General features: G+C 42.5%; 1 protein-coding gene across 15 annotated transcripts in view; it reads right to left on the reverse strand.

The window, feature by feature from the left end:
• The window catches only part of LOC118509422 (calcium-binding protein E63-1), an 80,066-nt gene that overhangs the window by 16,414 nt on the left and 36,823 nt on the right, over window positions 1–26,829 (reverse strand). For all 15 annotated transcript variants that reach the window (XM_036050004.1, XM_036050003.1, XM_036050002.1 and 12 more), the window contains one exon: window positions 9,102–9,245. In XM_036050004.1, the coding sequence (XP_035905897.1) occupies window positions 9,102–9,245 (144 nt within the window). The remainder of the gene's footprint in view (window positions 1–9,101; window positions 9,246–26,829) is intronic.

Raw genomic sequence — 26,829 nt, forward strand, 5'->3', positions numbered from 1 at the left:
GAGGGACGAGATGTTGTTTGCTTCTTTGCCTTTTGCTGTTCTATATTGATTTCCTATTAATTTGGACCGTGTAAGAGAATCATGCCGCACCCGGTCCCATCAACAGCTCAGGCTCATTAGTTAGCAAAGCTCGTTAGCATTATACAAGCGTGCTTGGGTTGTTATTGTATTTGACCGGACGGCAAAGTGCTACAAAAGCCTGGGCCTGGGGACCTGTAACAAGCTGTCCAATCAACTGCCCCCGGGGGGCTGGTTTGTCAATTGTTGAAAGCGATGAGCGATGTTTTGATTTACATTTGACGGTTGCTAATGGGTGCTTTAAATTGAGAAAAAAAAACAACTCGAGCTGGTCAATCGAATGATCATGAATGGGCAATTAGGCAAAATTTGTGCTTTTCGAAGGTTTGTTTCGCTTTGGGGGGAATTAGTTAAATTGGATGATTAATATGGAGCAAATGTATTGCCTATCGTGGCTGCTAATTGCTCATATTCATTTTGTGTTAAGCATTTAAAAAATATTTTTGTGAGAAAGGTTTGAAAACCCTGCGAGAGATACCTTTGCTGGCATTCTCTAACGGAAAGCTCTAGGAGCTAATCAAAAGTAATTGTTTATCGGTCACTTTTGTTTAATTTGTACCTTTTTATAAAACTACTTGCCTATTTTATACAATGAAAGGGGCAGTATGACTTGGGATCAAATAGAACATATTCGACCTCAGCACGGGCTTCGTTCGCCGAGATTCTATTCCACGATCGCATAAAAAGGAGTGCTATACACCTTTAAAATCACGCCTACTTTGATTCAAAACCCAAGATTGAATGATGAGGAATTCATTTTACGGGTGGTTTTAAATCAAAGCATGCGTGATTTTTAATGGAAAGTGAGCTCCTCCTTTAATGCGGTAGGATCCGAGACTCCTTTCGGGGTCACACAGGCTCTCCTACCCAACTTATATTCCGTCACGTCCTCGTCGAACAGAGTGGTGCTTGCCCCACCACATATCCATGCTTGGGTACACGGGCTTGTCGCTCCTTTTGAGTGCTCGGACCAATCAAATCGCCTCGAAGATTGTCTGTGCTGAGGGCGATTGTTGTATACTTCAACAATTTACTGTTTTTTTTAATTTACCAACTTTTTGCATTGCTTGCGCATTGCAATTTAGAGACAACGGAACATTTCAGTTGCTGTGCAACGGTTTGTTTATTTTTATAAATATTTCTTTAATATTTTACTGCGAAAATATGTAGCAATTTACCAAAATACATGCAGCAACCTGTTGCAAAGAAAACATTTCCATGGTATTGAACTAACGGAAAACTTTTTTATAAAAATTCGTTTGACTACAATAACACTAGCCTAAGAGACTAAGCTCTCATCATGTTTTAGGATCTCTTTTCTACTGGCTAACGAGTCGGGCCAAATGGGAGGCTTATAAAATCGTTTTATTCCTTTTGAGATTTTTTCTCTAAAAATCAAGTCTGACAACAGGCACCAGAAGTAGGTGGTTTGTTAGATAGAAAAGTTAAAACATTGGGACAAATGTGATTAGGCTGCCTATCAAACAGTGGGCAATTGTAAATGTAATACAACAGTTGCTTTAAATAATATTATCTTTTTTATTCAATTATTGAGTTAGCTTCTTATATATCACTCAAGCTTATAAGGAATTGCTAATATGCAAACAAAACTGTTTATGCAATCGCCTATTGTAGCTCTTGTCCGTCAATTTCTGTATTCACCACAAATATAACATAAAAGCCCTAATAAATATTGATAATCCCCCAGGCAGACTGCACAATAGCGCCCAGCCAGTTGCAAAACATTGCGTTTTGTGAAGGTAGAAAAAGCTAGCTTTCCGATTTGATTTATCACACCCTGGTACGCTGTCAACGCGGACACAAAGTTTTAACAAATTCATGGTGCCCTTGGGAAAAACGGCTGGCAGCACAGGAGCTAACTTTTTCCACGCACACGCACGCGTTTCATCTTCAATCGTTTGCTCCGGCCCCGTACAAAGAGCCCCAATAACGAAACTTCACGTGTGACGTCGCTATCGTCCTGCTAGTGCGTGTTGGTTCTGTATTTCGAGGGGTGCTTGTATTGTTCCATCCGCACAAGCAAGCACCATTCGCCGTTTTTTTTTCTCTCCTCCCTTTTGTCTGTCCCTGGTGAGTTCATCATTTTTCAGTCATTACTTTGAATGCATTCGAGAGCTGCGGTGTATATGTGGTTCGGGGCAAAAGCTTCGAAAAAGTTCGAATACAAACAAAAGAAAGGAGAAGAAAACGACAGAGGATGACTGAGCGGTTTGCGAAAGCAGGGAGTGCTCAAAGCTAACATGTTGAACATAGCAACGGGTTATCGATCGAACGGCGTGCGGCGCAATAAATCTTTGATGTTAAATTTATGATTGTTTTCCTTTCGCTATGCTGCCTCTGAGATGAATTGAAAATCCTTCACCCCGGATGGTGCAGCAGAATGGTGGAGACCTTTCCGTTCGGGAAGGGAAAATTGGTTTGTGATGCGATGACGTGTGGTATACGTCTCTCTGGTCTGTCGTATTGAATACAACGTCACCACCATTTATGCCACCAGCAGCAACAGAAACAGAAGCCATCGGTGAGAGAAGAAAAGCTGTGCATAAATTTCCAATCGCCAGCAAGACTCGCTCAAACGATGCGTGTGGTTCTGACGCGGCAATCCCCACATCGATTAGTTTGGCTATTAACTTGTAGGGTTGGAGCGTTGGAACGCTTTTGGTTTGAATCACGGTTGGATATAAATTCAAATTAAAATGCAATTCCCCGCCAAACGACCGATTAACTGGGCGAGTAAGTGGTTGTTACGGAATAATTTATCGTCACCGATAGCGGTCGAGTGTATGCTTCAATTGCGTGGAAGTGAGCAGTAGTTAAAATACATTTCTTTAACTAAGCCCAGTTTAAGCAGAAAACGAAACTAAATGTCTCTTTCATGTGAAAATACGGCCACATTTTTCTGCAATCTGAACGGTGCTCCGTACCAGCCAGGGTAATCGGATACAAAATGCTAACGAGCATAGGGAAGGAAAAACTGAGAGAAAAAAGCCCGTCTCGCTTATTTTTTAACATGAATTAGAGCATAAAATGATTGATGATTCTATGCATCGCTTTGTAAGGGCTCGCAAATGGGCTCGCACAAAAAAAGAAAGCCTTGATCAGATCGGATTTAAAGTATCGCTTTGCTTGCAGAGAGAAACATTAGCAATATTTACTCCCGGAATCGAAATAAGGACAAGCTGACTAGAGCATCTGTCTTATGCGAAGCTTTATTTGCAAATACAGATGCGTTCGTTTGCTTTTCTACGCATCGCAAAACCATTCCCAGTTTATTTGACCTTTATTTCGTCCGTTCCTCTCCATCCCATTTGGTTCCCTTCATCGATTTTTCCCCGAAACGAAATCTTGTACCACCGAATACAAAACATTAAAGGTCCATCCGCCAGGGCGCGTTCCGGGATTTGTGCAAATCGGTTTGTGAAAGTATGCTTAGCAATCACATTTCTCCATCAAATGGAATCGTTTACGGTCATCTGGTCGCAATCGGCCGAAAAGGATTTTCACGTACGGCTTGCACAGCTATAAACATTTTCGATGGCACTGGCAGACAGACACATACACGCGTGATCCCCATTTTTGCTGATGAAACGGTCCTCCGTTCAATGGGCCAGTCTATTTATTTGATGGCGCATCATCCCGAAGGATGGGACTGGCTTTTTTATGTGTGTGTGTGTGTGTTCGTAAGTTAATGGTGGAGTTGTTGAGACGTAGAAAGCAGGCAGGACAATAAAAGAATGACAACCGACAACTGTAACCAATATTTTACTTTCACAGCTGGCAGTCGCAAACGAAAGGACAACATTAGACGGTTGCCGGCGGAACGTCGATTGACGGGTAGCAGTAGCCTGGGCTGTTGACCTGCTTTCTTTCGATCACGTTTCCTAATCGAGTGAAGCATTGGAATGTGACCCGTTGCGCGTTGGATTAGGTTTCACCGGGCGGAATGATGATGCTCGTGTGCTTTGCAGGAAAATCATTCCCAGGTCTGGCTGGGTCTGGGCGACCCTTTTTGTTTTTCGCTACAAGTGTTTCGAATTAAAATAATCTTTATACAAGTGGCGTCTGGTGGTTAGGTTTTGCATACAAAACAACGTCTTACGTTGAGGGGACTCCGAAGCGAATAAAAATGAACTTTCGATGGAGACGCCTGGTTGTTTGTAAATAAATTACTTAAATATGGGAAAAAGAATTTATCTATTCTTGCTTCATTAATATGTAGTCTTAGAAACGCTGAAGTTTTTTTAAACTGCTGAACATGAAAAATGGGTTCAATATTTGTTCGGCTTTTTCCTATCGGTGCAAACAAATAAATAAAATTTCGATGGAGACGCCTGGTTGTTTGTAACTAAATTCCTTTCAATTTTAAAGTAAGCGTATTCCCTCAGGCTTAATTAATATCTTGCCACGCAAAACTAACAAAAATGTAAAAAAAATAGAAATTTAGAATAAAAATTCTGTTGCTGGGTTCACTTAAGTAGAAAAATAATAAAGTTCCCGATGGAGACGCCTGGTTGTTTGTAGACGAATTGTTTGATTTTTAAATTATTCTAATTGCTTTACGTTTAGAACCTGCAAAGTATTTCAATAACCAAAAACAATATTCAGGAAAAGGTGGAGTAATCAAAATTTAGGTCAAATACTTTTATGCTGTATTCCTATCGGCTTGCAAAGAACCTAGGACTAGAAAAGTATGCGCTCCCTCAAAACCTTAAACTCCTAGACGCATTCATTTGCTAACGCCAACGGTTAAATGTAAAAACATGGCATATCGTGGTAAGCCTTACACCATCAACCCGGTAATGGAATATATGAAACGAAGTCTAACCTCGAGGAATTTCCATCAATCTACACCGCATGACAACAACGGAGAAAAAAGCTTCGAATTCTTCGCTCCCGCTATCTCACCAAGGAACCAGCTCACGCTAATGTATTCATCCTACGGTGTGAGTGAGAGTGCTTGCCAACTTAAACCACGCGTACCATTAAGAAGGATGAGCCATTCGGCTGCAAATATTTACCCAGGGAATGATCCAACGAAGGTAAGACATATTTTAACCTGAGGGAAAAATATTTTCCACCGTCAGGAATTTCCCTCGCTTCAATCTCGCTTTTCAAATCAATTTCATCGTCTTCAGCTTGGTGGCGCAGAATTGCTTGATTTTCGAACATCTTCATGGGTATAGGGAGCAGCGCGCGTTCGGCAAGCACCCAGGGATTTGCTGAAGAAACAACTGCTGTCTGTGGCCCACCCTGTATGGCGGAGGACGCGCATCTTTCCCAATCACGTACTGGGCGCCCCACGTAGCACGCCAATAAATGCAATATTTTACGAGCGTATTTACCGTGCGACATGGATTGGTACTTCGCGCAAAACGAATGCGACAGCCACCGTCGGATGAATTCCTGTGTCCCGGACCAGCACGACGGTTCGGCGGGTTTTTTTTCCTGCTCGTTTCATTTATCGTTACCCTCAACAGAAGTAAACGCAGTGTGATGCGTCCTTCGCGAACGACCGGATACCAGGGTCATCCAATCTCATTTATCATGCTTTGCGAGGAAATATTGTCTCGCAGCCGTTCGGGGTTCGTAAGCGCAGTCGAGTGAACATGACAGTTTTTTTGTTGTCGTTCCACGGTTCCGTTCGCTCATAAACTACCATTGCAGACTGCGGTGCCAACCGGTTCTGTATCCGGTTTTATCGGGGGCGTATTAAGACGATTGGATTTCGATGATTAGACGCGAAACGGGAAACGACCACCACCATTTCGCATTAAGGTAAGCGCTTTTTACCGGCTTGCACTGCACACATTCAGCACATTTTGGTGCGATGAAGGCGGGTGCGTTTTTTCTTGCTGCCAAATGGGTTTGCTTAAGTTACTTCATCACAAGAAGCGTTCGTTCCGGATAGTGAACGGGGTAAGTTTTTATCATCCCTTAGCTTCTCGTGATGGATGCACGGCACGGAAGATGTCGGGGTGTGTGTTGGTTTACGTATCGATCGATCCAGGATGTCTGCTGCTGCTGACCTTCAGCGGGCGAGCAATTCTGCGTACTACAGCAACAGACGACTGCGCCTTCAAGGCAAGGTAAGCAAGGTGTGGTAAGCTTGTATTATAACCACAGAAAGATACCGCCCCGGACCTTGAATTTGACGAGCTGACGGCTCGAGGGCAGACAGGCAAGTTGCGTTAAGAAGCTTACGAATTTGATAGTCCTGCTTAAGGTAAAGGCTATTAGATAGATCTTTGTATCGGAGCTGTTTCCTGAGCGGGGCTTTTAAAGGGGAAAAGGTTAGGGTTTATGGTAATCATGTTTGGTTGATAAGTCTTTGGGGTGCTATTATTACAAGTTTTTTTTTTGTAATAAAATAAACGCTTTAAACTTGCTTTTATTATGGAATGGGAGCTAAAAATTTCAAAGTCACTGATTAGGGTTAAAATGGTTGATTATGCTCAGGACGATAACGTTTCGAACAATAATCTCGACTTGGACTCAAAAAATCTTTTGAGACATCCCAGCAATTCATTTTACACAGTTCAACGCTGTGCACCTTTTTGGGGTATGTCGATTGGCTTTCACAGATTTGTTAACCTGAATATGGCTTCTCCAAGTCGGGAAGCTATCCTGATAGACATTATGTTCCGAATATCCTCTAACAGCTGCTCTTATTCAGGTTTTGTTTAAGGGAATTGGGTGCATTTATATCATCGTGATAAATCTGTCTGGTCTATCTGTTTCGGCCGTTCCATTCGAACAAAACCAAAATTCTCTAGCGAAGAGTGAGCTATGACTTACCATCATAAATACCCTAGCAAAAAAGATTGATTCCACGTACAAATGGAGTGCCCTTTCCCTTGTCTTCGTACTAGCCTCGCGTCATGGGAAGACAAGGGAAGCTGTCGTTTGGATCAGCGTAATACGTTTCAAAGCACATTGAATGAGACAATGTTAAAAGATAACATTTAAAAACTTTTTGCTTTTTAAAATCAACTACCGCTTCACTAAGCTGCTCTTTCGTAATGTTCATTATTTTTGCAGAGAAAGCTGGAGATTAGTAGAAAAAACCGTACACTTTTCTTGTTTAGAAGCTCTTTGCGCCATGCTCGAACGTATCATATGAATCTCGCATCGGATGCAAGATAGAGCTGGATGAATGAATCCCCGTATGCATCAAAGCTTTTGCTAATGCTCTAACGAACCTTCCTTTTCCACCCCATTGCACGTTGTCTGTTGGGTAACACCGAACAAAAAGGAAGGTTTTGTATATTTTTCAAAAATCTACTTAACAACTTTGTATACAGTGCATGACAAAAAAGGCAATCCGATAAGCTAGAGAATTTTCCCCGAATGCACTATCGAAATGCACGATCACTAGTGGTTAGATCACATGCTGCTCCTGGTGCTTATTGAACAGGAGAGTGCAACAATGAAACTTTTTATACAAAATTTGCCAACCAACTGGTCTCGAGTTTGGAAAACCCCTTTTAACGAAATAAAATTCCCTTTACATTCATTTGAAGCGACCCACTTTCTTGACTCGCGCTTTACTGGAATGCAGACATTCTTTGTAAAGTACCATTATATTAGACTTTCCTTTCCTAGCAAGCGTGCTTCCCGTTAATAAAATTGTACCACCGGTTTGGACGTGCTGAATGACATTCCCGGAGAGCGTCATCTGTGCAATTGGCAGCAACTAATGGAAAACGGAAATCTTCACCGCGGCATGGAAGGACGCCAACCGAACCGACCATTAAGGGGAGAACGAAGGTGCACCGACTCTGGCAGTTCGAGATGCTTCGTCCGCGATCGGTAGAAACACTTTATTCACTGTGACTGAGCACAACTGTTGACTATCTGCCAAACGCGAGTGTTTGGAGATTGGAAAGCAGACTCCCGCCAAAGGTTAGGGGCCAAATTGTCAAGGTGACACACGAGTACAACCGAGTTTCCTCCGTGGATGACAAACGCAACGGATTATGAGTGCGTTGTGCCTTTGAAAAGAGATTGATCAACAGGAAAAAGTTAATATCGATAGACCTTACTGCCCCAAACTTTCTTATTCTCACTAACGCTAGCGATTGATAGGAAAACACTATCGAAGTACGCTAGTAAGCGTCGTGTCCTTGAACGGGGAAATTCCAATCGTATCGGAGAATCCTCATTTTCCTCTGCCCCAACGTCTGGGACCAGCCCTTATTGAACCATTCCTTCCATCTATCGGTTCTATTTCGTGCGATCCGATAAACTACCGTACAAATCCCATGGGAGAGCGTTCCTGCACGTGACCTGCAGCTGGCAAGCTGGCATTGTACCAGCCAGCGCCTGTACGCTCGCTCTCCGTTTCCGCTCGAATAGCATTCACTGGCGGTGGTGTGTGTCTGCCTGTGTTTGTCTGTGTAAGACAGTTTGTGTTTGTCCGATTTTGTGTTCGATAAGGGCTCGCCGAAATAGTCTTTCGCTCGATTACCCCGAGAAATTATGTTCCAAAGAATGGTTCCAAGATCCAAGTTCGCTCGTCTTCAAAACTCTATTGTTCTGGTGGCTTAGCTGGGTGAGGCGTGTTCTGAAGGGCGAACGGTTTCGTGCGTTATCGAAGAGCGGAATAAAGTTGGAACCTGATCGGGAGTATTTAAATGAGGTCCGTTTTAAAACCATTTGCATAATGGACGGTTGGAAAGTATCAGCAGATTTCTTACAATTTGCCCCGTGCTTGTGGAAGCTTTATTGTGATGGAAATTACTTTGTTTTTATGTCGATACGCGGTGTGGTGACTGGTTTTGATGGCTTTTTGGGGTTTATTAATAAAGCTTTTCAGAAGGGAAAATTGTTAAAGAGTTCAGAAACTCCAAAAAAATATTTTGTTTCAATAATCTTCACTCTATATTTGAATTCCTATTGGGGAAGTAAATATTAATATGTTTTTTATATAAATTTAAATGAATATAATTTATGTTTAAACATCTATTAAATTGAATTAAAAAAAAACTCCCTTCAACACGTACCTGTCCGACTGGCTTCCCGCAGCAGATCGTCGATCAGCTCGTCCCGCACGTGGATGCCAAGGTTTCGCAGCATGAACTGCAGCTCTTCTGGCGTCACGTGCCCATCCTGGTCACGGTCGAGCAGGTCAAATGCTGTTCGCAGATCTGTAGACAAAGAAGAAAAAAAGAGAAACGAACGAATGAAAAGTAAGCCAAATGGTGTATGGTACCGAACGGCAGCAAGAAAAATCTAATGCCGGCAGATGTCACGGACAGAGGAACTGTGTTGCGTTTTCCAATCTTGTTTTTCCCATCCCTCTTCCTCGTGCATAAGATCGTGTTCGTAAGGTTTTCCACAGCCCTAACACCGTTTGCCAAATGGGTTTGCCATTAGCAAACATATTGCTTCAAAGGCGAGCTTCGGTTTCGGAATGTGCTTGCGTGCGTCGATGTGAGTGAAAATGCACCGGAGCGCGTTATCCGAACGAACGGTGGTTAAGTTGTGTTGAGTTGTGGAAGAAAGTGTCGATTAAATTAAAGATTCATCGGATATGGGTACGAGGGATACGCCGAGAGGACTGTCGGTTGTTTATCGAGTTATCGAGAGCCACAAAACGAACGACGAGTTGAATTGCTTAATCCAATGGCGCTCAAGGCGTCTACTGTCGTGAGGAAGGATTTCATTACGCTTGAGACAAACTTTTTCGTCTCACTGTTCGATAGTCACCGTACGTGCGCCGATCGCCCTGTACACATGCAAATACGCCTTGCGCCTGTGTTGGCTGTGCTGCTTGGTAAAGTGATTCCGTACCGTGGAGCTTTCTGCTTCTACTACGCATTAGCATAAGAATGGTATGGCTGAAAAGTTCTCTCGCTCGGTGCGCCGTTCCTTCGCCGGGGCGAAAGCTTTTATAAGCGTAAACTTTCTGCCGGGTGCTGTTTTCATTGCCAAATTCTTCGACAAACACCCAGTCCGAGGGGGGTGCTGCTGCGAGCCATTATACTGTAAGCCACACTGATGCTGTTTTTTCTTTTTTATTTGCACGTTAACTATATGCCATAATCAAATTCACTTAGGTTTGTATTTACAGTGTGTAGTGCAGCAGTGTGTACAGCCAGCAAACAGAGAACAGCAAATCTTTTTTAATTCAATCAACAGGATTAATTTTTGAAGCACTTCAGCTTCAGACTTTGAGTTTTAAAGATTCAGACAGAATTAATCAACAATCAACAGCTGGATGGTGCAAGAAACCGTTTAAAATTCATCTCATCTTGCGTTTGCTGTTTTTGATTGCAATTGGTTTCCCTTTGCATAAATTTTCAAGTTTAAAATTACAAACCAAGATTCTTTTGATTAGCACCAGCTGTTGTTACAAGAACATTCATGATCCGCGGACTTGGAGTTTTTGATTATTGTTTTTGGAAAATCATCATCTGTCCGTCTGCTTACTGATCAGTGATTATAAGTGTCTGGTTTTAATATATTATAACTAACTTACTGTGGCCGAAGTGACAGCATCACACGGCTGGACCGGGGTTCAAATCCCATCCCGGCCGGCTTTCCGTACGACCTTGCTACGGGTGAAATCTAGTCAAAGAGAGCCAGAAATGGCAGACCGAGACCAGTCGAGGTTGTAGTGGCACCCGAAGAAGGAGGAGATATGTTAGAAGCTAATTCCGATAGCTTGTAGTTAAGACAAAACGTATATCAGCCACCAACTATTAAAAAAAAAAATTATTTAATTTTTTTTACTAAAAAACCGATTTTTTAAGATGGCTATATTCATAAATGGCTAGTAGCGCCATCTATTAGAAATAAAAGAAAACGAGTTGTCCACTTGATCATTTTCTAAATAAAATTAATAACATTTGAAAATTTACAGTATTATAATGTACTACAATTAATTCTATTTCTATAAAAATCTTAGATAACTGTTTTTTACAATCTGTCATTATTTCCTTATGCTACATAAAACAAACATGTACACACTTTTCTGTGCCTCACTGTAGCGGCACAGCATTGGCTCGAAGTGCAGTCATGGGACGTTTTATTGCACCCAAGGGAATGCTTAAAGATCGCTTAGAGCCTTTGCCATTTACATAAGCCCTTTTGCCCAGCGTAAACGCCGAACGACCGATAACCGATAGAACTCTACCCAAGCACCAAGCTCTGAGCGGAGTCTAACAATGTTTTCCAAGTCCCCCGTTTTCTTTTTCTTTCTTTTCTATAAAACTTGTGCCAAAACATCCCCTTTTTTCTCACAAAAAGAGTGGAACGTTTAGAAAACGAAGGGTTTTCTCGAGCTCACGCGTCACGTGGAAAGCGTTTTGTTTTTGTTGGGCTGTTCTACAGATCCGGCCGGTTGTCGTGGGAAATGGTCAAAATCCAAACAACGTTTCACTGATTAATTGTTCGCAATTAGTGCACTTCGGGACAATAAACAAACATATAATGCGCAACGGCATACGCCGAAGGGCAGCCATGATTCGGGCCAATCGCACGGTTTCCGGCCAGCGAACAACAAATCGCGCTGTGACCTTGCCACAGAAACGTGGGTGAAAATTGAGTTTTGGCGTTTTTGCTTCGCTTTGCTTTCGCTTCCTAATCAACCTTTGCCACCCTGCCTCCAAAATCCAAGCCGGGTGGGCGTGGACGGCTAATATAAACAAGTCGTTTCTTCACCAGTCACAATGATTTATGCCGTAACTTTCGATGGGGAAAAACGGGCACCAAGAAAAATATGAGCCCCAGGGAATGGTTTGTTGCATTTACCGGTTCAAAGGAGACTTTCGCGTTCTTGCTCGCCTCACTTTCTACTTCCACTATTTACACCATTGTTATTTTTGTTGCTTCTCAACAGATTAAAGAAACCGAGCCCCGGTCCGGGATTAGCTCATTGCGGGCCGATGTTACTGCCCGATGATGAATGTATCGTATGCATGCAGCTGCACCGGCACAAGGTCAGGCACTGGGCATCTTTATTTTTAGTACAGTACGTACGGTTGCATCTTGTGCCAGGGCCTGGGCCTGGCAATGGCAATGGCCGCCGAGAACGGTGGGTAGATTGTTGGAAGTTTATTGAATTTCCTTCGTTCTGGTGAGATGAAAATTAAATCAATCAATCACGGATGCGGAGGGCTGTGGTCTGTGACGGTAGGGGACGTGATGGGGTAGTGACAACTGCCGGCATCGATCCGAAAGTCGTGTGAGTGTGAGTGCGTCGGGCGACATTAGTCGCAGGAAGCTATCGGTGCAGAAAGATGCCACTGTGACATGCAATGACAGTGGACGTTAATCGAATAAAAACATTCGAGAGATATGTTAATCAAAGCTCGGGTTTAATCAACTTCGATCAATCATTCCGTGGCGTGACGAGACGGGCATCCTGGTGGATGCAATTTCGTTCTGCATTCGTGCACGGACAAGGTATGGCAAACCTGTCCGAGACTTTGTCAATCGGGGTGGGTTTTTTGGAGGTTATCCTTTATCTAGATGGTTGGTCGATTAGTATTGAGATCGAATATCATGCTAGAAGAAGCAATCTACCGGAGGTTTCGATCAATATAATGGAATCACTTGGGGCGAGTGTTTCAAATGGATAGTGTTATATTAGCAGTGCGTTGTGGAACTTTGTAATCATACAGTGGGATCTTGCACTCAGTGAGGAATGATTTTAAAACCTATTGAAGGATTTCGAAATATATAGGGGATAGGAGAGTATGGCAATTTAATTGTGGAATATTGCAATCATTTAATGGAATATTGCATTCAGATAGGGGAACTTTGCAACTCAGCAGTGGAACTTTGCAATCAGTTGTGGATTTTGTGCTTGGTCCTTCCCTTGGGGCGATCCGGTGGCCGAGTCGATATTGGCGCCGGACTTTTGTGCAGGGCCGGGGTTCTAATCCCATTCAGACCGCCTCTCCGTACGTAAGGCTTGACTACACCTTTCCGGGGTAAAATCAAGTAACAGAAAGCCAGAAATGGATTAATGAAGCTGAGGATGGACTTCATTAATCCTCAGCTTATATAAAAATGCCACAATTGCTTTGCAATTCTTTCCTTTATGCATGGAATCTTCTAGTTCTTTCTAGGCCAAATGACTTCTGAATGTCATGTCTGCCATTTCTGGCTTACTAGACTTTTTCATACCGCACAGTTGGATAGTCAGTCCTCACTCTTGGGGCAGATCGTTCCCCGATGCCCGATACCGAGAACGATAGGATTTGAAAACCCGGTTCTGCCGTATGAAGACCAGCGCCGCTGTCGCATTAATCACCGGGCAGCGCCGATTAAGGACTAAAGTCTGAATAAAGCACCCCTCATTCCCGGGTACTTACTTTTCGCAACTGAGTATCGTGAGTAAGTAAGTAGTATGAGTAAGTATGATATCTTTTTCCTCCTTTTCTTTGTTTTTAGTTACTTATAATATTAATTACTATTAATGTTAAATAATATAATAGCTATTCATATTGTAGCCTAACGTTTCATTAAATTTTAGATATCTCAGTTTCGAAAAGTCTCCCGGCCTTTAACCAGACTTAAGCTAATGTATGCAAAATTCTGCTGAGTGACTGCAAAGTTCCGCAGTTGAGTTGCAATATTACCTTATCAATTTGAAACATTTTCTTAAGTGATTTAAAATCTCCATCATTGACTCCGTAACATTGTGAGTTAGGAGCTTGATGTAAAATTGGCCCTGTGTACTAAGACTGCTAGCACCTTACAACTATAATCATTGTCCCACAACCTACTTTTGGCACCTCAAAAACCTTCAGTTAAAATATTCATTGTGTTTAAAATATTGTTAGCTAAACATAAACCCACTGTTACGCCGTTCAGTGACATGCCGGAACGAAAACTTTTTTTGTTATGTGCCCCGTAGTCCATCTGCTCCCTGTTTCTCAGCGTCACACGGTGCTCAAACACGATGGCACTTGCCCACTGATCCATCAGCGACAGGCGGAAGTAGCATCTCCGCCAACTTTTCCGATCCGAACTTTTTCCATCACGGTCGGGATGTTGCGCCGGGATGCTTCATCCAATAATTATGTCTGAACGTGAGCTTTGACAGCTTGCGGGCAGCGGAATGTGTGGCAAAATGGTGTGGTGCAGCTCGCGCACTAACCAGAAGCCAACCCGGAGGCGGGGGAAAGAAGGATACGGATGAGAAACTGTCTTACGAGCGTACGGATCGGTTAGCATCGGACAAGATAAAAAGAAAGTTGGCTTGAAGCTTCGGCAAGGCCGGATCGGGATAGACGGGTACGGGAAGTAATACAAAAAAAGTGTTGTGCGTGTGTTTGTTTAAAAAATAAACAGCTTCAGTGTAAGCAAAACCCTCCATAACCCGCATACATCAGCAAACAAATGCGCTGTGTGCGTGTGTGTGTGAAGCAAGCTGACGATTTTGCCCCCAGTCCCGGTTGGTAGCAAAAGTGATTTAAAAATCTCATTTAAAATTCTCATCAACTGTCAAAACGGCGGAAGCAACTCGTTTTCTCGCTGTTGCTGCTGCTGGTCACGTTTATGATGGGTCGGTTAGCTTTTTGAATAATGTTGTTTGTGTGTGTGTTTTTTTTCTCGCTCTTTGTGTTAAGAAAACTTTTTATCCCAGTGTTCGAGTGTCGAGGAGATAGTTGCTGGAAAAAATGGGAAAATGATTTTAATCGACTGCGTGGATTTCTCAGCGAATATAAAGAGATTTTCTTAGGCTTGATGTGTAGAAATGCAATCAAGCTTTAGCTGTTCAAATTCTGGTGAACATACTTTCGGCAAGCAGATAATAACGAAATTCGGGGAAATTTTGATTATCGATTGCTGCTTACTTTAAATTCTTTTTCTATTAGTAGCTTATTTTGCCCTTCTTGCAATAAGAGCTTGCCTAATCCTAATCAAAACTTAAACAAAACCTCACACTCTGATTGACGAAAAGGAAGACCGAAGAACCAGAAAAACAAGTCATTGTATTCACAGTCCGTTTAGTGGGATATTAAATTGGTAAATCATTTAGAGCAAATTGAATTCAACGTTTCATCAGAAATGTCCGTTGATTTAAATTTTCCCAGAAACAGAGTGTTGAGAGTTCGGAGCAAGACAATTTCGGATTGTTGACATTCATCATTGGCCCCTTGTTTTTGCTATTTGACCGAGTGGACGAGTCAATATTGAAACAGCTTTAATTTAGAACCGTTTGGACACCGGGCATTGAGGTGAAATTCAATTGAGTTAGGTTTAAATTAAATTTGCTCAACCCCTTTTTCCGAGGAGATACACCATTTGAAATTGGTTTGCATTATTTTCATTTCGAAACCTTCGCACACCGCTTCGCCCTCGTGAAACTGGAGTAATCCTTAGTGCCCTTGGTGTCTGTTGGCGAACCCAACAGGCGGAGACGACAATTGTCAACAGACCTTTTCTACCGAACCGGACGATACTCACCCTTAAGCCCGGTTGGGAATGGCGCCAATTAGCAGTGCACATCCGTTACCGTTCCGGGGCATGGGTTTTGTGTGTTTGGAGTTCAAGCCCGGTAACTGGCGTCTCGGCGGGTGCTGCAGATCCGACCCCAAAAGTGCACCGTGTGCAATTTTAATAATTAAATGCAAACAAAATGCTCCTAGTGTTGCCTACGCTACTCGGTCGAGAGAGTTTCGCAGAACTCATCAGCCCGAAGATAGGAACAAATGCGTCCGTTGTGCCGCTGTCAGTTAGTGCTTGCAGCAGATGGAAGGATTTGATGCGAGGATTTGAAGTTGTACGTTGAAAGCTTTTCCGTTTTCAGTTTACGTGAAATACTTTTTCGTAAAAGATTCCAAACAACTGTCACATACAGGAGGGGTATGGAGTTGGATAATAAATTTTGAAGCAGAGATTCCTTGGGAAAATGTTTCATGAAACTAAATATTTCTACAAATTTTGTTGAAAAACATTTTCCTTCTTGCTTTATAACTCTATAAAAAGGTAGCAGAGCAATACAAACCGTTGCAAAATGGAAACACTTCCAAATCGCTCGGAACGCGCTGGTAACGCGATGTTCTGCTCCATTTCATTGCTCAGCGAAGGAAAAAGATCAAGGCAAAGGATCGTTTAACGAGGTGGAAAATACAAAAAAGAGGATGACAAAAAAAAGGAAAAAGCTGTGAAATGGTGGCTGCAATGGAGCGCGTTGTTGACTCATATCCCGTGTGTCGTCGTGTATTGTGTAGGTTGAATGTTTGAATCTGTTTGATTAAGTTTACGGATTTGTTGACACGCCTTGCCAAGGTCCATGGGGAATGAACATGTATCAATAATGAGATGTGATGTAGGCGATGAAAGATGTCACTGCAGGACCGGGTATTGAATCCCGAAAATAAAGTCAAGGGAACCTAGTAAAGGGTGGCCAAGATTTCAAGAAGTTGTGAAGCAAAAAAAATAGTCACAATTGTGAGGAATTGGAAATAAAAGAGTGTGGATGATTTGTTGAAATTTGATATGAATTCGTAAAGAATCCATATAAATTGCGTGTTATATTTCAAGCAAAGAGTTAGAAGAAATAACAAGCGTCTCCATGGACGAGAGCTACCAGACGCATCGATCTATATTTTCAATTCATTTAGAAATGAACAGGACAGAGGTGTTATGTTATTCAACATGTAAGAAATGATTAAATAGCACATTTGATGACCAAATTCGAACTACCAGGCGTCTCTATGTGAGTTTGGCGAGAGCTACCAGGCGTCTCCATCAGTATTGAATGAGAGCTACCAGGCGTCTCCCTGTATATTTTCAATTTATTTTAGAAATCAGAACTACAAAAATATTATATAATTTAAACAGTTTGAAATATGCCTTCTTAAATAACCACAACCAAACAATAACTTGAAAACCAACTCAGAAACAAGTAACTTAATCCAACTCGAACTGTATCAAATCTCGTCACTATAATCACCATCAGTGTACAGCTGATTTTAAACCCTCAATGCAATTCCCGCCCGCAAATAACCTACAACAAATAATCACATTCAACAGCAAACCACCGATTCGATCCGAACAAGCATTGAACCATCGCTTCAATTAAGCTGTCAAATCTAAAACGCACCACACTGCCCACTCTACTGACCGGTCGAGCATTCCATTTACATGGAAAACACAAACAACACCCGCCAGCAATATAGGGTGTAGTGACAACCCAGAAATATAAATTAATGTGTACGAGAGAGCACCATTTTTCAACAACGCCGACATAGATAGCTTAAGAGTGGACATTTAAAAAAACCTGACATCGGAACCCGAACTACAGCAAACAAAAATGTTTTTGCTCCCCCAAAGTAAAACAAAAAAAAAAAAAAAGCGCGGTGAACATGATCAATCGTTGCTGTATTTTTGTTTTAATTTTTGACAGCCAATAAATTGTTCCCTTCCATACGGTCCTCGGCAGGAATGGGGGAAATGAATTGCTCCAGGTGGATTGGGGGTGTCTTAAGGAGGAGAAACAGATAAAATAAAACTCAAAGATGTTTCTTGCACGATGGACTGTACCCGTCCCGGATAGCATGTGAACAGATTGACCTTCGCACGAGACACTTGCTAGACGGGTGTCTCCATTTCGTGCTTGAAATGTGGTCTGACCAGCGTGAGAAATCGTTTCCATTAGTTACGGGGAAAGAGTTTGTTTAGGGATCCATCCGGTAATGTTACGTGTAAAGTGTGATTAATAATGTTGTAGAAATAAAGCACCACAGCAGTATACCTTTGTGGAACAAGATTGCGATGAAGAATGGTTGGATGTTGCGAACAAAATAGTTTGTACTAAATTTAATGACATTTTTAGAAGAATCCCTTTGTGTTCTCTATAATATTTTACCATCAGATGGACTTTAAATTCACATTTAACTCTTTGTCAGTCTCGTTATTTTACTCGTCAAAATGCAGTACAGTGTTGAAAGCCATTGAGCGTGAAAGATAAAACCACAAAGCTCATAGCTCCCGTTTGCATGCCTTTTTTCTCTGTCACTGCACTTCATAAATCCGACTGCATCATTGTTGCAAAATGATACCAAATTGCAGGTATGCGCTATGCCAACATTGCTCACTGTCACACTGGAATGCTGGCCGAGAGAGAGAGAGTGACAGCGCGCGCAAAAATTGCAAAAGGAAAATGAAATGTGTTTCCACCGTTTGCTCACTACTCGGTCGCAAATTATAAATATATATCGCTTTCGGGAGAGAAAAAAAAAAGCGGGACCCGACCCACAGCATTCCGGGCCGCTTACCTCGATGGCAACTTTATTTGCGAACTCGGTTTTTTTCTTCTCCCGTTTTGTTTTGCCTACTTGCCACCGTGTTTTAAACTCCCACTGCTGCCCTGGCAGCATGTTTGCAATCATTCGGAACGGAATGGACTGGACTGGTTGGCCAGCGAGTGGAAATTCTTTTGGACTCGCACCGAGATATGCAACAGAGGCAAAACGTGATTTGTGGCCGGGTGTGTGTGTGTGTGGTTTTTTTTTGTTTTCATCATCCTGCTTTGTAAATTCTACCACCTTTCCTGCTGTTTTTTCCCGGGGTTTGCGGCTGTGCGATTGTTTTATTCTTTATCCCAGCGTTAGGAAAATTAATCACCTTCGCAAGCCGCAGAATGTACTACAGGAAAAAAAACCTCATGCCAACGCGTTCCACGAGAAGCGGACAAAAAAAAAAAGATTGTCCTCGGCAAAGTGTGTTGATCGCAATCTGAATTTTCTCAAAACTCAACTCGAAAACAAGAAACAGAAACTGAGCAGCAACAAAAAAAAAATGAAACAGTTACTTCACGGTCACATTTCGGTCGGAAGTTTACTTTGGCAGTGCCGACATTTTGGGTGGGCTGAACGTTGAAAAATGTATTCCGCGGCAGCCAGCGGGAAAATACCAGCCGCAGAAGACGCTTGTGCCGTGTCCTTCGAAGCGTTCGAGGATCCACCGCTTCCATGTGGTTTGGGGCACGCGGCACATCCGGCAACCGGCACAACACGACGATCACCATTTCCTGGCCCGTTTCATTCGCAGAACATAATTTATAATCTCCAACTGTGCTGTGTGGTAGCGTGTTCTCATTAAGAAAGCGGTGCTACATTTTATCGCCTTGGTCACCACGGTTGGCCGCACTTGCCCGACGGTCTCGGACCTCGGGAGGATGGTGTGGTACGGTAAATGTTTTCCCACCCAGAGCACACCGGTACACTGGATTAAAAGAACACACCGGTCGATCGGAATGGGAATGGCACGGTACGGTGGTAACCATCTGCGTTTTAGGCGATGGAAAAGTGCTCAAAAGAACTCAACTTTGGGTCGCTAGTAATGGAGCACTAGTCGGTGGTAAGTTAAAGCAAAACCCGTATCAGGCGCTACCACTGCGTGATGTCACTTTTCGGTCTAACACCGCATAAGCTGTGTGGCAAACGGTGGAAAAACATATCACCAACGATACAAATTGCATCGCGTTTTCCCCGATACCGATGTTGATTGCAAATATCGATGAACTCAAGGGCTGTTTACTGTGACAGTTCATTATGGAGTCGTTCGACTGGTAATTGGGTTCGGAGTGGCACGGTACGCACGTACCGTAGAAGGGATGTGGAAAGTGAATTAGTTTCGATTCCGTATACGATTGTGCAATAAATTATGGAGCTATAATTGCATTTTTGGGAAAGAGTTCGACTCCGAGCTCATCGCCACGATGCCATGGGCAAAGATAATGCATGCATGTATGGAAATGGCGCTCCGAAAACCAATCGATGTTGGTGAATGGAATTTTATAGTTTAAAATAATAATAAAATCAGAGGTGTAACCTGTGAAAGGCTTTTGGTGATTGCTTCTGATTTATTTTAGTGTATTAATTATTTTAATGTTACTTATGTATTTTATAATGTCATCGAATTTATTCCGTATTCTGTATTCGTAATTATTAAATTTATACAATGGGTTTTTTTAAACCTTCTCTATTTTTAAATGTGATTAAATTTATGCCCCGTAAGCCTTAGGTGTCTGTGCCATTTTATGCTGCACTCATCTGCTCATTGGGGCAGTCCAAAATGAGAGCTCTCGAGGTTGTAGTGCCAAGGAAGAGGAAGAATCTTTTGGGTTGGACACCACATTCTCTTTGTCCTTAATATCTTCTCATTCATTAACTTTAAATTAACATTTTTGACATGACTTAAATGTCTTTGTGTGCAGATCTTCTCTCGCTAGACTCACTCTTTATATACCATAATATCTTGGAACGCCCATGACTTGTGGTCGCTATTAAAGTACGAGCACATAAATTAATCACTTAGACACACAGCGTTTTATTAGCTTAACCAATACAAAACGCTCGACTTGAACCGAACAGTCGTTAGCTTTATCCTTGCCATCCATCGTCTGCTTTACGTGCGCATGGATTGCTATGCAGCCATGATAGCCGAAGTGATCCTCGGTTAATTGCTTCCACAAACTTGCGGCTCATTCTACTTCCACAACTCACTGTTTGTTTTTGGTGGGTTCTTTTGACTCATCACAGATGGTAGAGTGATATTGTGGAGTATTTATTTAAAAGTGAGTCGTTTATTTGTACTGCATGTACTTGAACCACGCTTTAATAATAAAGATTTAGCATTGGAAAATTAGAATAAAAATAGTTGATTGGTTCTAAATTTCTAATGCTAAGCCATTGAAAATCGGTAAGTCATTCTGATAATCTTTAATTTATCAAATATGTTAAGGAGTTTTATAGAGACTTCATAGAGATTTTTAATATCAAAAGTTGTAAGTAGAACCATCTGAATACTTTAGCCATAAAACAATCTTTTGGGCCAGATATCGAGCTGTATGGCTTCTTGAACCAATTAAAGCAGACAATTGGTAGCTTTATATTGTAAATGAAAACGAGTGTTTCAATTTTTCACTGTAATTTATCGTATTTTTCTAGGAGCAAAAGAGCACAATTTTAATGTTTAAATCAAGCTGTGACATACAGTTTAACTGTCCACTGTGCCACGTTCCACCGATCCGCTTCGCACTATTCATCACAATTACTTTCACCGGAGGGTACAATTTATGCAACTAATTTCTTCAACCCGCCAGCGGCCAATAAACGCGCTTCGCCCGGCGCACCATAGCCGCCGCGTGAAATGTAATTTATTTCGATTATAATTTATCATCTTTATTGATCCTGTCACCGGCAAACCTACCCGACACGCTAATTTGTCGGGTTGCCACACGGCTCCCGTCCAGACGAACCAGCCTACGGAAAACACGCCTTCCATGGTTCGCTCCAAGCAAAACCGATTTCTTCTTGCCACCCAAGACGACGACGACGGGTACATGCGATAAAACGATTCTCTCGCTTTGTTGTTGAGGGCACCTCAAGGATTGCCGTGTACCTTCACATTCGAGGACATTCGACTTTCGGAACAAAAATTTTCGTTGCGGAATATATGCTTTCCCCGACGAAGCTGGACTCTTGGACAGCGCAGGATATTGGGTAGGCGGAGCTTTTAACGATGGCGTAACGATAACGAGGCACAAGAGCAACAGCAAACGGGGAAAAAAGCGAGCAACTTCGAGCAATGGCGCAGCAAACTCGGGATTACCGGAATGGATGATTGCCGTCGGACGGGGACCACCCGTCGTGCTGTTCTGTATGGACAAAGTTTTGCTTTCCGTGCTGCACCATCTAGGCGCTCGAGTCTGCACGCTGCCCACACACGTACACGGTTTGCATTGCTAAATGAGCAATTGGAACAGTGGACGCTATTTGGACCGTTCCGGTATGAATAGATCAAGCCATGGGTTTCGGTGAGTGGCAAGCTAGCAAACTAGCAAAGCCAGACACCGTCCAACCAGGCTTTCCCGAACGCTGGCTTAATGCGCGGTAGACCTGGTACGGGGTGGCGTCGGAAAATCGATCGGTCAAAGGTCACGTGGCCGGTTGGAGATGGCTGGGAGAAACGCGTGCTTTCGGGCTGGATGTAAGTTGGATGAGAAAGTGCTCGGAAAATGACGTTGTTATTGTTGATGCTGTTGTTTTCGGGGAAAGCTTCTTGCGCGAAAAGGTCATCCAGATGCCGGGTGTGGAATGATTTAAGCGTAATGGGGGTACCGATTTTATGGCGCTCGTGAAAGGGAAGATTCAAGTGTGGACAGTGTGCGCTACCATTTGGCACACCGTAAAGAGCCAGCCAGGTTGGACTCGAGGTGCTTTCCCGTACATAGTATTGCTAACAGGTAAAACGTTGCAAGCGAAGTTGTAGTGTATTGGGTACTTGTTTTTCCTGGCGTTTCATTATGTTGAATGGTGGGTATGGGTTCCAATGGCCACTTAAATACGTTTATGACTTAATATCAACCGAGAGTCGTTTGGGTGATGGTTGGAAAGCAATTTCTAGATAGCTTCATCATTAAGAGACTACCAGGAAATGCAATCGCTATGCCGACAAAAAAAAACAGAAGTAGTGTGGTTCTGATTGAAATTTTGAATTAAAGAGCTTATGTTTCAGAGAAACTTCCCCTTGAACTAGGTTATCTAGGGTTGAACTAGGTTAAATATCGATAATCCTTACAGTTGTTGTTCACATCGTTCTGTTTGTTTAAGGATTTTTATGCTTTTTCCATTTATATTCACTTGAGAATATCTTTCTGTTTTTAAATTTCCTTTTTTTTACTCAGTTGGAACTACACTTCTTCCTAGCACAGATAGATTATACGGCTATGTGGCGCACTATAAATAAGTTCAGCAAGTTACAATTTGTCTGGCATAACTTAGAGCAAGGTTCGTCAAACTATGTTCTTTGGAAAAAAAACCAGCGCGAAAAGCTCTGTCATGAGATCAACAAAAAAATTAAGGCAAATTCCGATGATCTTCTTTTGTCCCTTTCGGTACTACGACGTCTAGAGTTCTTCGTCTGCTATTCTTTAAATTATTTTGAGCAAAGACTAAGAAAAATCAAGAAAATTAGAACTGATAGGTTCAATAACGCAGACCTCAGACTAACTTCAATATCGATGTTTGTGCAGCCCTTACACCGTAAACCTTGATGACCATGGACCTAGGAGATCGTCAACCCAAAAAATATGATTATAATTTGAAGATACAGTCATGGACTTCTTGGAGTGCTCCTTGGCGATAAGTTGAGCTTCCATTATCGGCTGTAGCACATCGTCAAAAGGAGCATCTTGCTTGTTAGCCTGTTAAAGCATCCCGCGCAGGATTTAGCAGATCCTACTTCGACCAAATCGTTCTACTGCTCGCTAGTTCGATTGGTAGTTGAGTATGTATCCATATTATGAAGAATTAAGTCTGCTCGATCCCTGGCCTAATCAGGAGTACATCCAGCGAAAATTCCACGGTCCCACTATGCTGCGTAAAGTATGGACCGAATCGACTCGCAGTCTCTGTACTCCGCGATCAAGCTTTCCGTCTCGGAGAGAACGATTCGACAGAGGTAGGAGATGATTGGACGCAGAGAAATTCGTTTGTTACCAAGTGTAGTGAGATCAATTTTGTGTGTGCGAGCTCAAAAACAATTGCGCCCCTTTTTTGAATAATATCCGTACCCCAAATCCGTGTTGTCGTTAGGGCCTTAGTCTTCCCAAGCTCTAACAAGTTTTAACATTAAGCTTCCTTTTAGTTGCTTTAACAGGACTAAATGATTTGTTGAATTTTATATATAGATTAACAATTAAAAGAAGATACAATCGTTCTTCAATAATCCAAATAATCATGAACATGTTCAAGATGTTTTAGAAGTAACCGTAGTAATTGTGGCTGAAATTAGATGAGGTACCTTTTTGTAAAAATGTCTAAATTTTCACATCAAGTTTTGTGAACTGAATGATTTGAAGTATTACTATTTAATGATGATCACTATTACTGGAAGAATTATTTCCCTTTTCTCTGTAGTCTATACAAAATCGTCTATGTTTAGTAATTGCATATTTGCAGGCGTAATGTTTGATAGATTTAAAATCGGAGGAAGTACGGCAGAGATTCATTTAGGGAAACCGTTATCATTTGCAACTTGCAACTTTCAACCTTTATTACTGGCAACTGAACCAAATTCCACTTATAATTACTTATAAAACCCAGTTTAAATTGAAAAAAAAAAACCACTCCGTAAATAAGCACGCACACTGAAACCGAATACGAATCCTTCGCACACTGCATTACGGTAGATTGTCTACCGATAGAGCAAAATATTGTTGCCCGTTGCATAAAACACTCGCCCAGAAGCAGGGAAAACAATTCCCCGACGGCTTTCACCACCGGCACAATTATGCCTTTCGACACCTACAGTGTCCTGTGGCACGCTTTGCACCATGGCAAAGAAACCTGCTGAATCCTGGCACGGAAACGTGACAAAATGGAAAAGCGTCGCATTGTCTAGCGTCAATTGGTTTGATGTTTGCCATGAGGCTTAGCGCTGAGTGTGTGAGTGGGTTGCTGTTGCTGCTTCTTCATTGCACTTTACCGAAGAGATCAATACCGATGATGGTGCATCGCATCAGCGTACCTCCGACGGCCGGCAACGCAATTCGGAAAGCTCGATGGTATGCACAATAAAGGTGCTCTGCCAAACCCCGTCCGGGAGACGATTTTCAAATGCAATGATGCTCTTTTTTGCCGTTGTTCTTGTTCTGCCATTTGGGTTGATATTAGAAGAGGAAGATGGTACATTATGCGGATGCAGTTATTGGAATGCTTGGGTAGAGTGGAATGATTTCATCAGGAGAAAGGATCTGGAGAAAAAATCAATCAAGAAAATTACGGATCGATTCTTCAATCGAAATTTGAATAAGAGTCTAGCTTAAAAAAAAAAGTAATTTTTATAATAAAAATCAAATCGACTCTTACGAAAACTCTACCTACATGATAAACGATAAAGGCATTCTCATCGCCTCCCCAAGTGCAACAATAGGAAGAAGTGATAGCGTAAATTAACGAGAATAATTAATCAAATCACGCTCGTGTAAACATGCATTGCATCACCGCCCAGTCCAGCTCAGCAGCTGCATCCCGACTATCCATCCTTTATACGCCTTTTCCCAGCCGCGTGGAATGCGAATAGATGAAGCGTTTTCAATCGTTTTGCGGTGGAGCAAAATTTATTACCACTGCAACCAAGCCGCTGGACGCATTTGCTATAAATTGTAAATTCTAACCGGTGCTGGTCGGATAAATGATTACATGAGCAGGAAAATAAGAGTAATTGTGTTCTGCACAAGCTGCAGCCGTTTGGAAAACAGGCACAAGAAAAGCCATCTAATGAACACATTTCCTTCATCCGGGGGGGTTGAATAATTTTCCCAGCAGAAGAAACCTTCTTCTGGAGCCCGTTTGATTGCTGGAATGCAAATTTTAATGGAATTCTTTCAAACTTTTTATACGGTTTTAAGAAAAAGCTTCTTGGAGAAAAGTGATTTTTCCTCGAGACAGGAAAAAAAAACCATTCATTTTGAATTTTTGTTTTGCTATTATCTTATTCTCTCTCTCTCTCTCTCTCTCTCTCTCTCTCGGACCTTTGAGTCTTTAATCTTGTTTTGTTAAACTTTTAACTTCTTGCACTGATACTGTTACGCCAAGAAGGGTGGGAAAAAAGTTTTGCCTCCTTCTCATGCATTCCGGCGACTTTGCAAATCAAAGCGAAGACTGCGCCATCGCGGATCTACCCTTGGGAAAATGTGGAAACGTGCATCCGTTTTTCGCGGAAATTTCCTTCCCCGAAAGTTTTGCTGTTTGTTCGGTGAAGTGAAATTTTTATTATGTTCCTTTCGTATACCAACTCTTCCCGTGTGGACGGCTCCGACTTGACTCATCGTAACGGCAAAAGACAGTATTGTGCTTCAAATGGCACTGAACGGCAGCTGCGCAAACGTCCCATCTTCGGTTCGCTGGACCAAAGTTATATAAAATCATCATACATCCGACGCGGTGGACTTGGGAATAGTGGCAGTGCCTGGGATAAAGTGCCTTCGCATGCAGCGTACCGGAAATGACGCTGGTAAGCGCGGTGGGAAACGGCCGGCCGGTGAATGTATTTGTGAGGTTAAGGAAGCGATAGGAGCCCTCGGGCTGACCTCGAGAGATAATGCTCGTTTCGCGGGAGAAATGGAAAGTTTTGAGGTTAAATTTTCTTGAGCGTCTACTTTGCGTTCGCTCTGTGTCTTCTTCCCAATGCCAGTTATGTCTGTGTGGTTGTGGTACACATTATTGATGGTTTTTGAAGGTTGAGCAGCGAAACTTTATCGCTGTCCGCCAATTTTCCGACCGAGAGCATTTAAACCCGAACCCATCACGGTTCGGTTGGTTTTAATTTTGTTTAATTCCGTTGTCGCCGCGGATCACATCCATCCGCACGGGGACTATCAAGGTTAGAATGGTTCCCCCGGGGGGAGGCAGGAGAAAACAGGGCGGGCAGCGTGGACAGAGTAGCAAAGTTTTGTTCCGTTTTGAATTATACATCAAAATACGGTGGCACCGGAACAACACAAGCAGGACATAAAGAAGGCTTGATTTTCAATGTAATTTGTGTCTGTGAGGTGGCCTTGGGGCGCTATCGTGGGGCAAGAGCGTCGATATGACAAGCTCGCGTAATCAAGCAAGCAACACCCGGCGAAAGGCGAAAGGAAGATATGGGAAAATCAAATTAATATTCCTTCCCACGCTACGCAACGATTTCATTGTAGCAGACACTACCACCGATCGGGCGCTCGGGGCACGGTGTTGGCGGGCTACAAGCTACAAG

Source organism: Anopheles stephensi, chromosome 3 (genome assembly GCF_013141755.1).
Source record: "Anopheles stephensi strain Indian chromosome 3, UCI_ANSTEP_V1.0, whole genome shotgun sequence".
Classification (NCBI taxonomy): domain Eukaryota; kingdom Metazoa; phylum Arthropoda; class Insecta; order Diptera; family Culicidae; genus Anopheles; species Anopheles stephensi.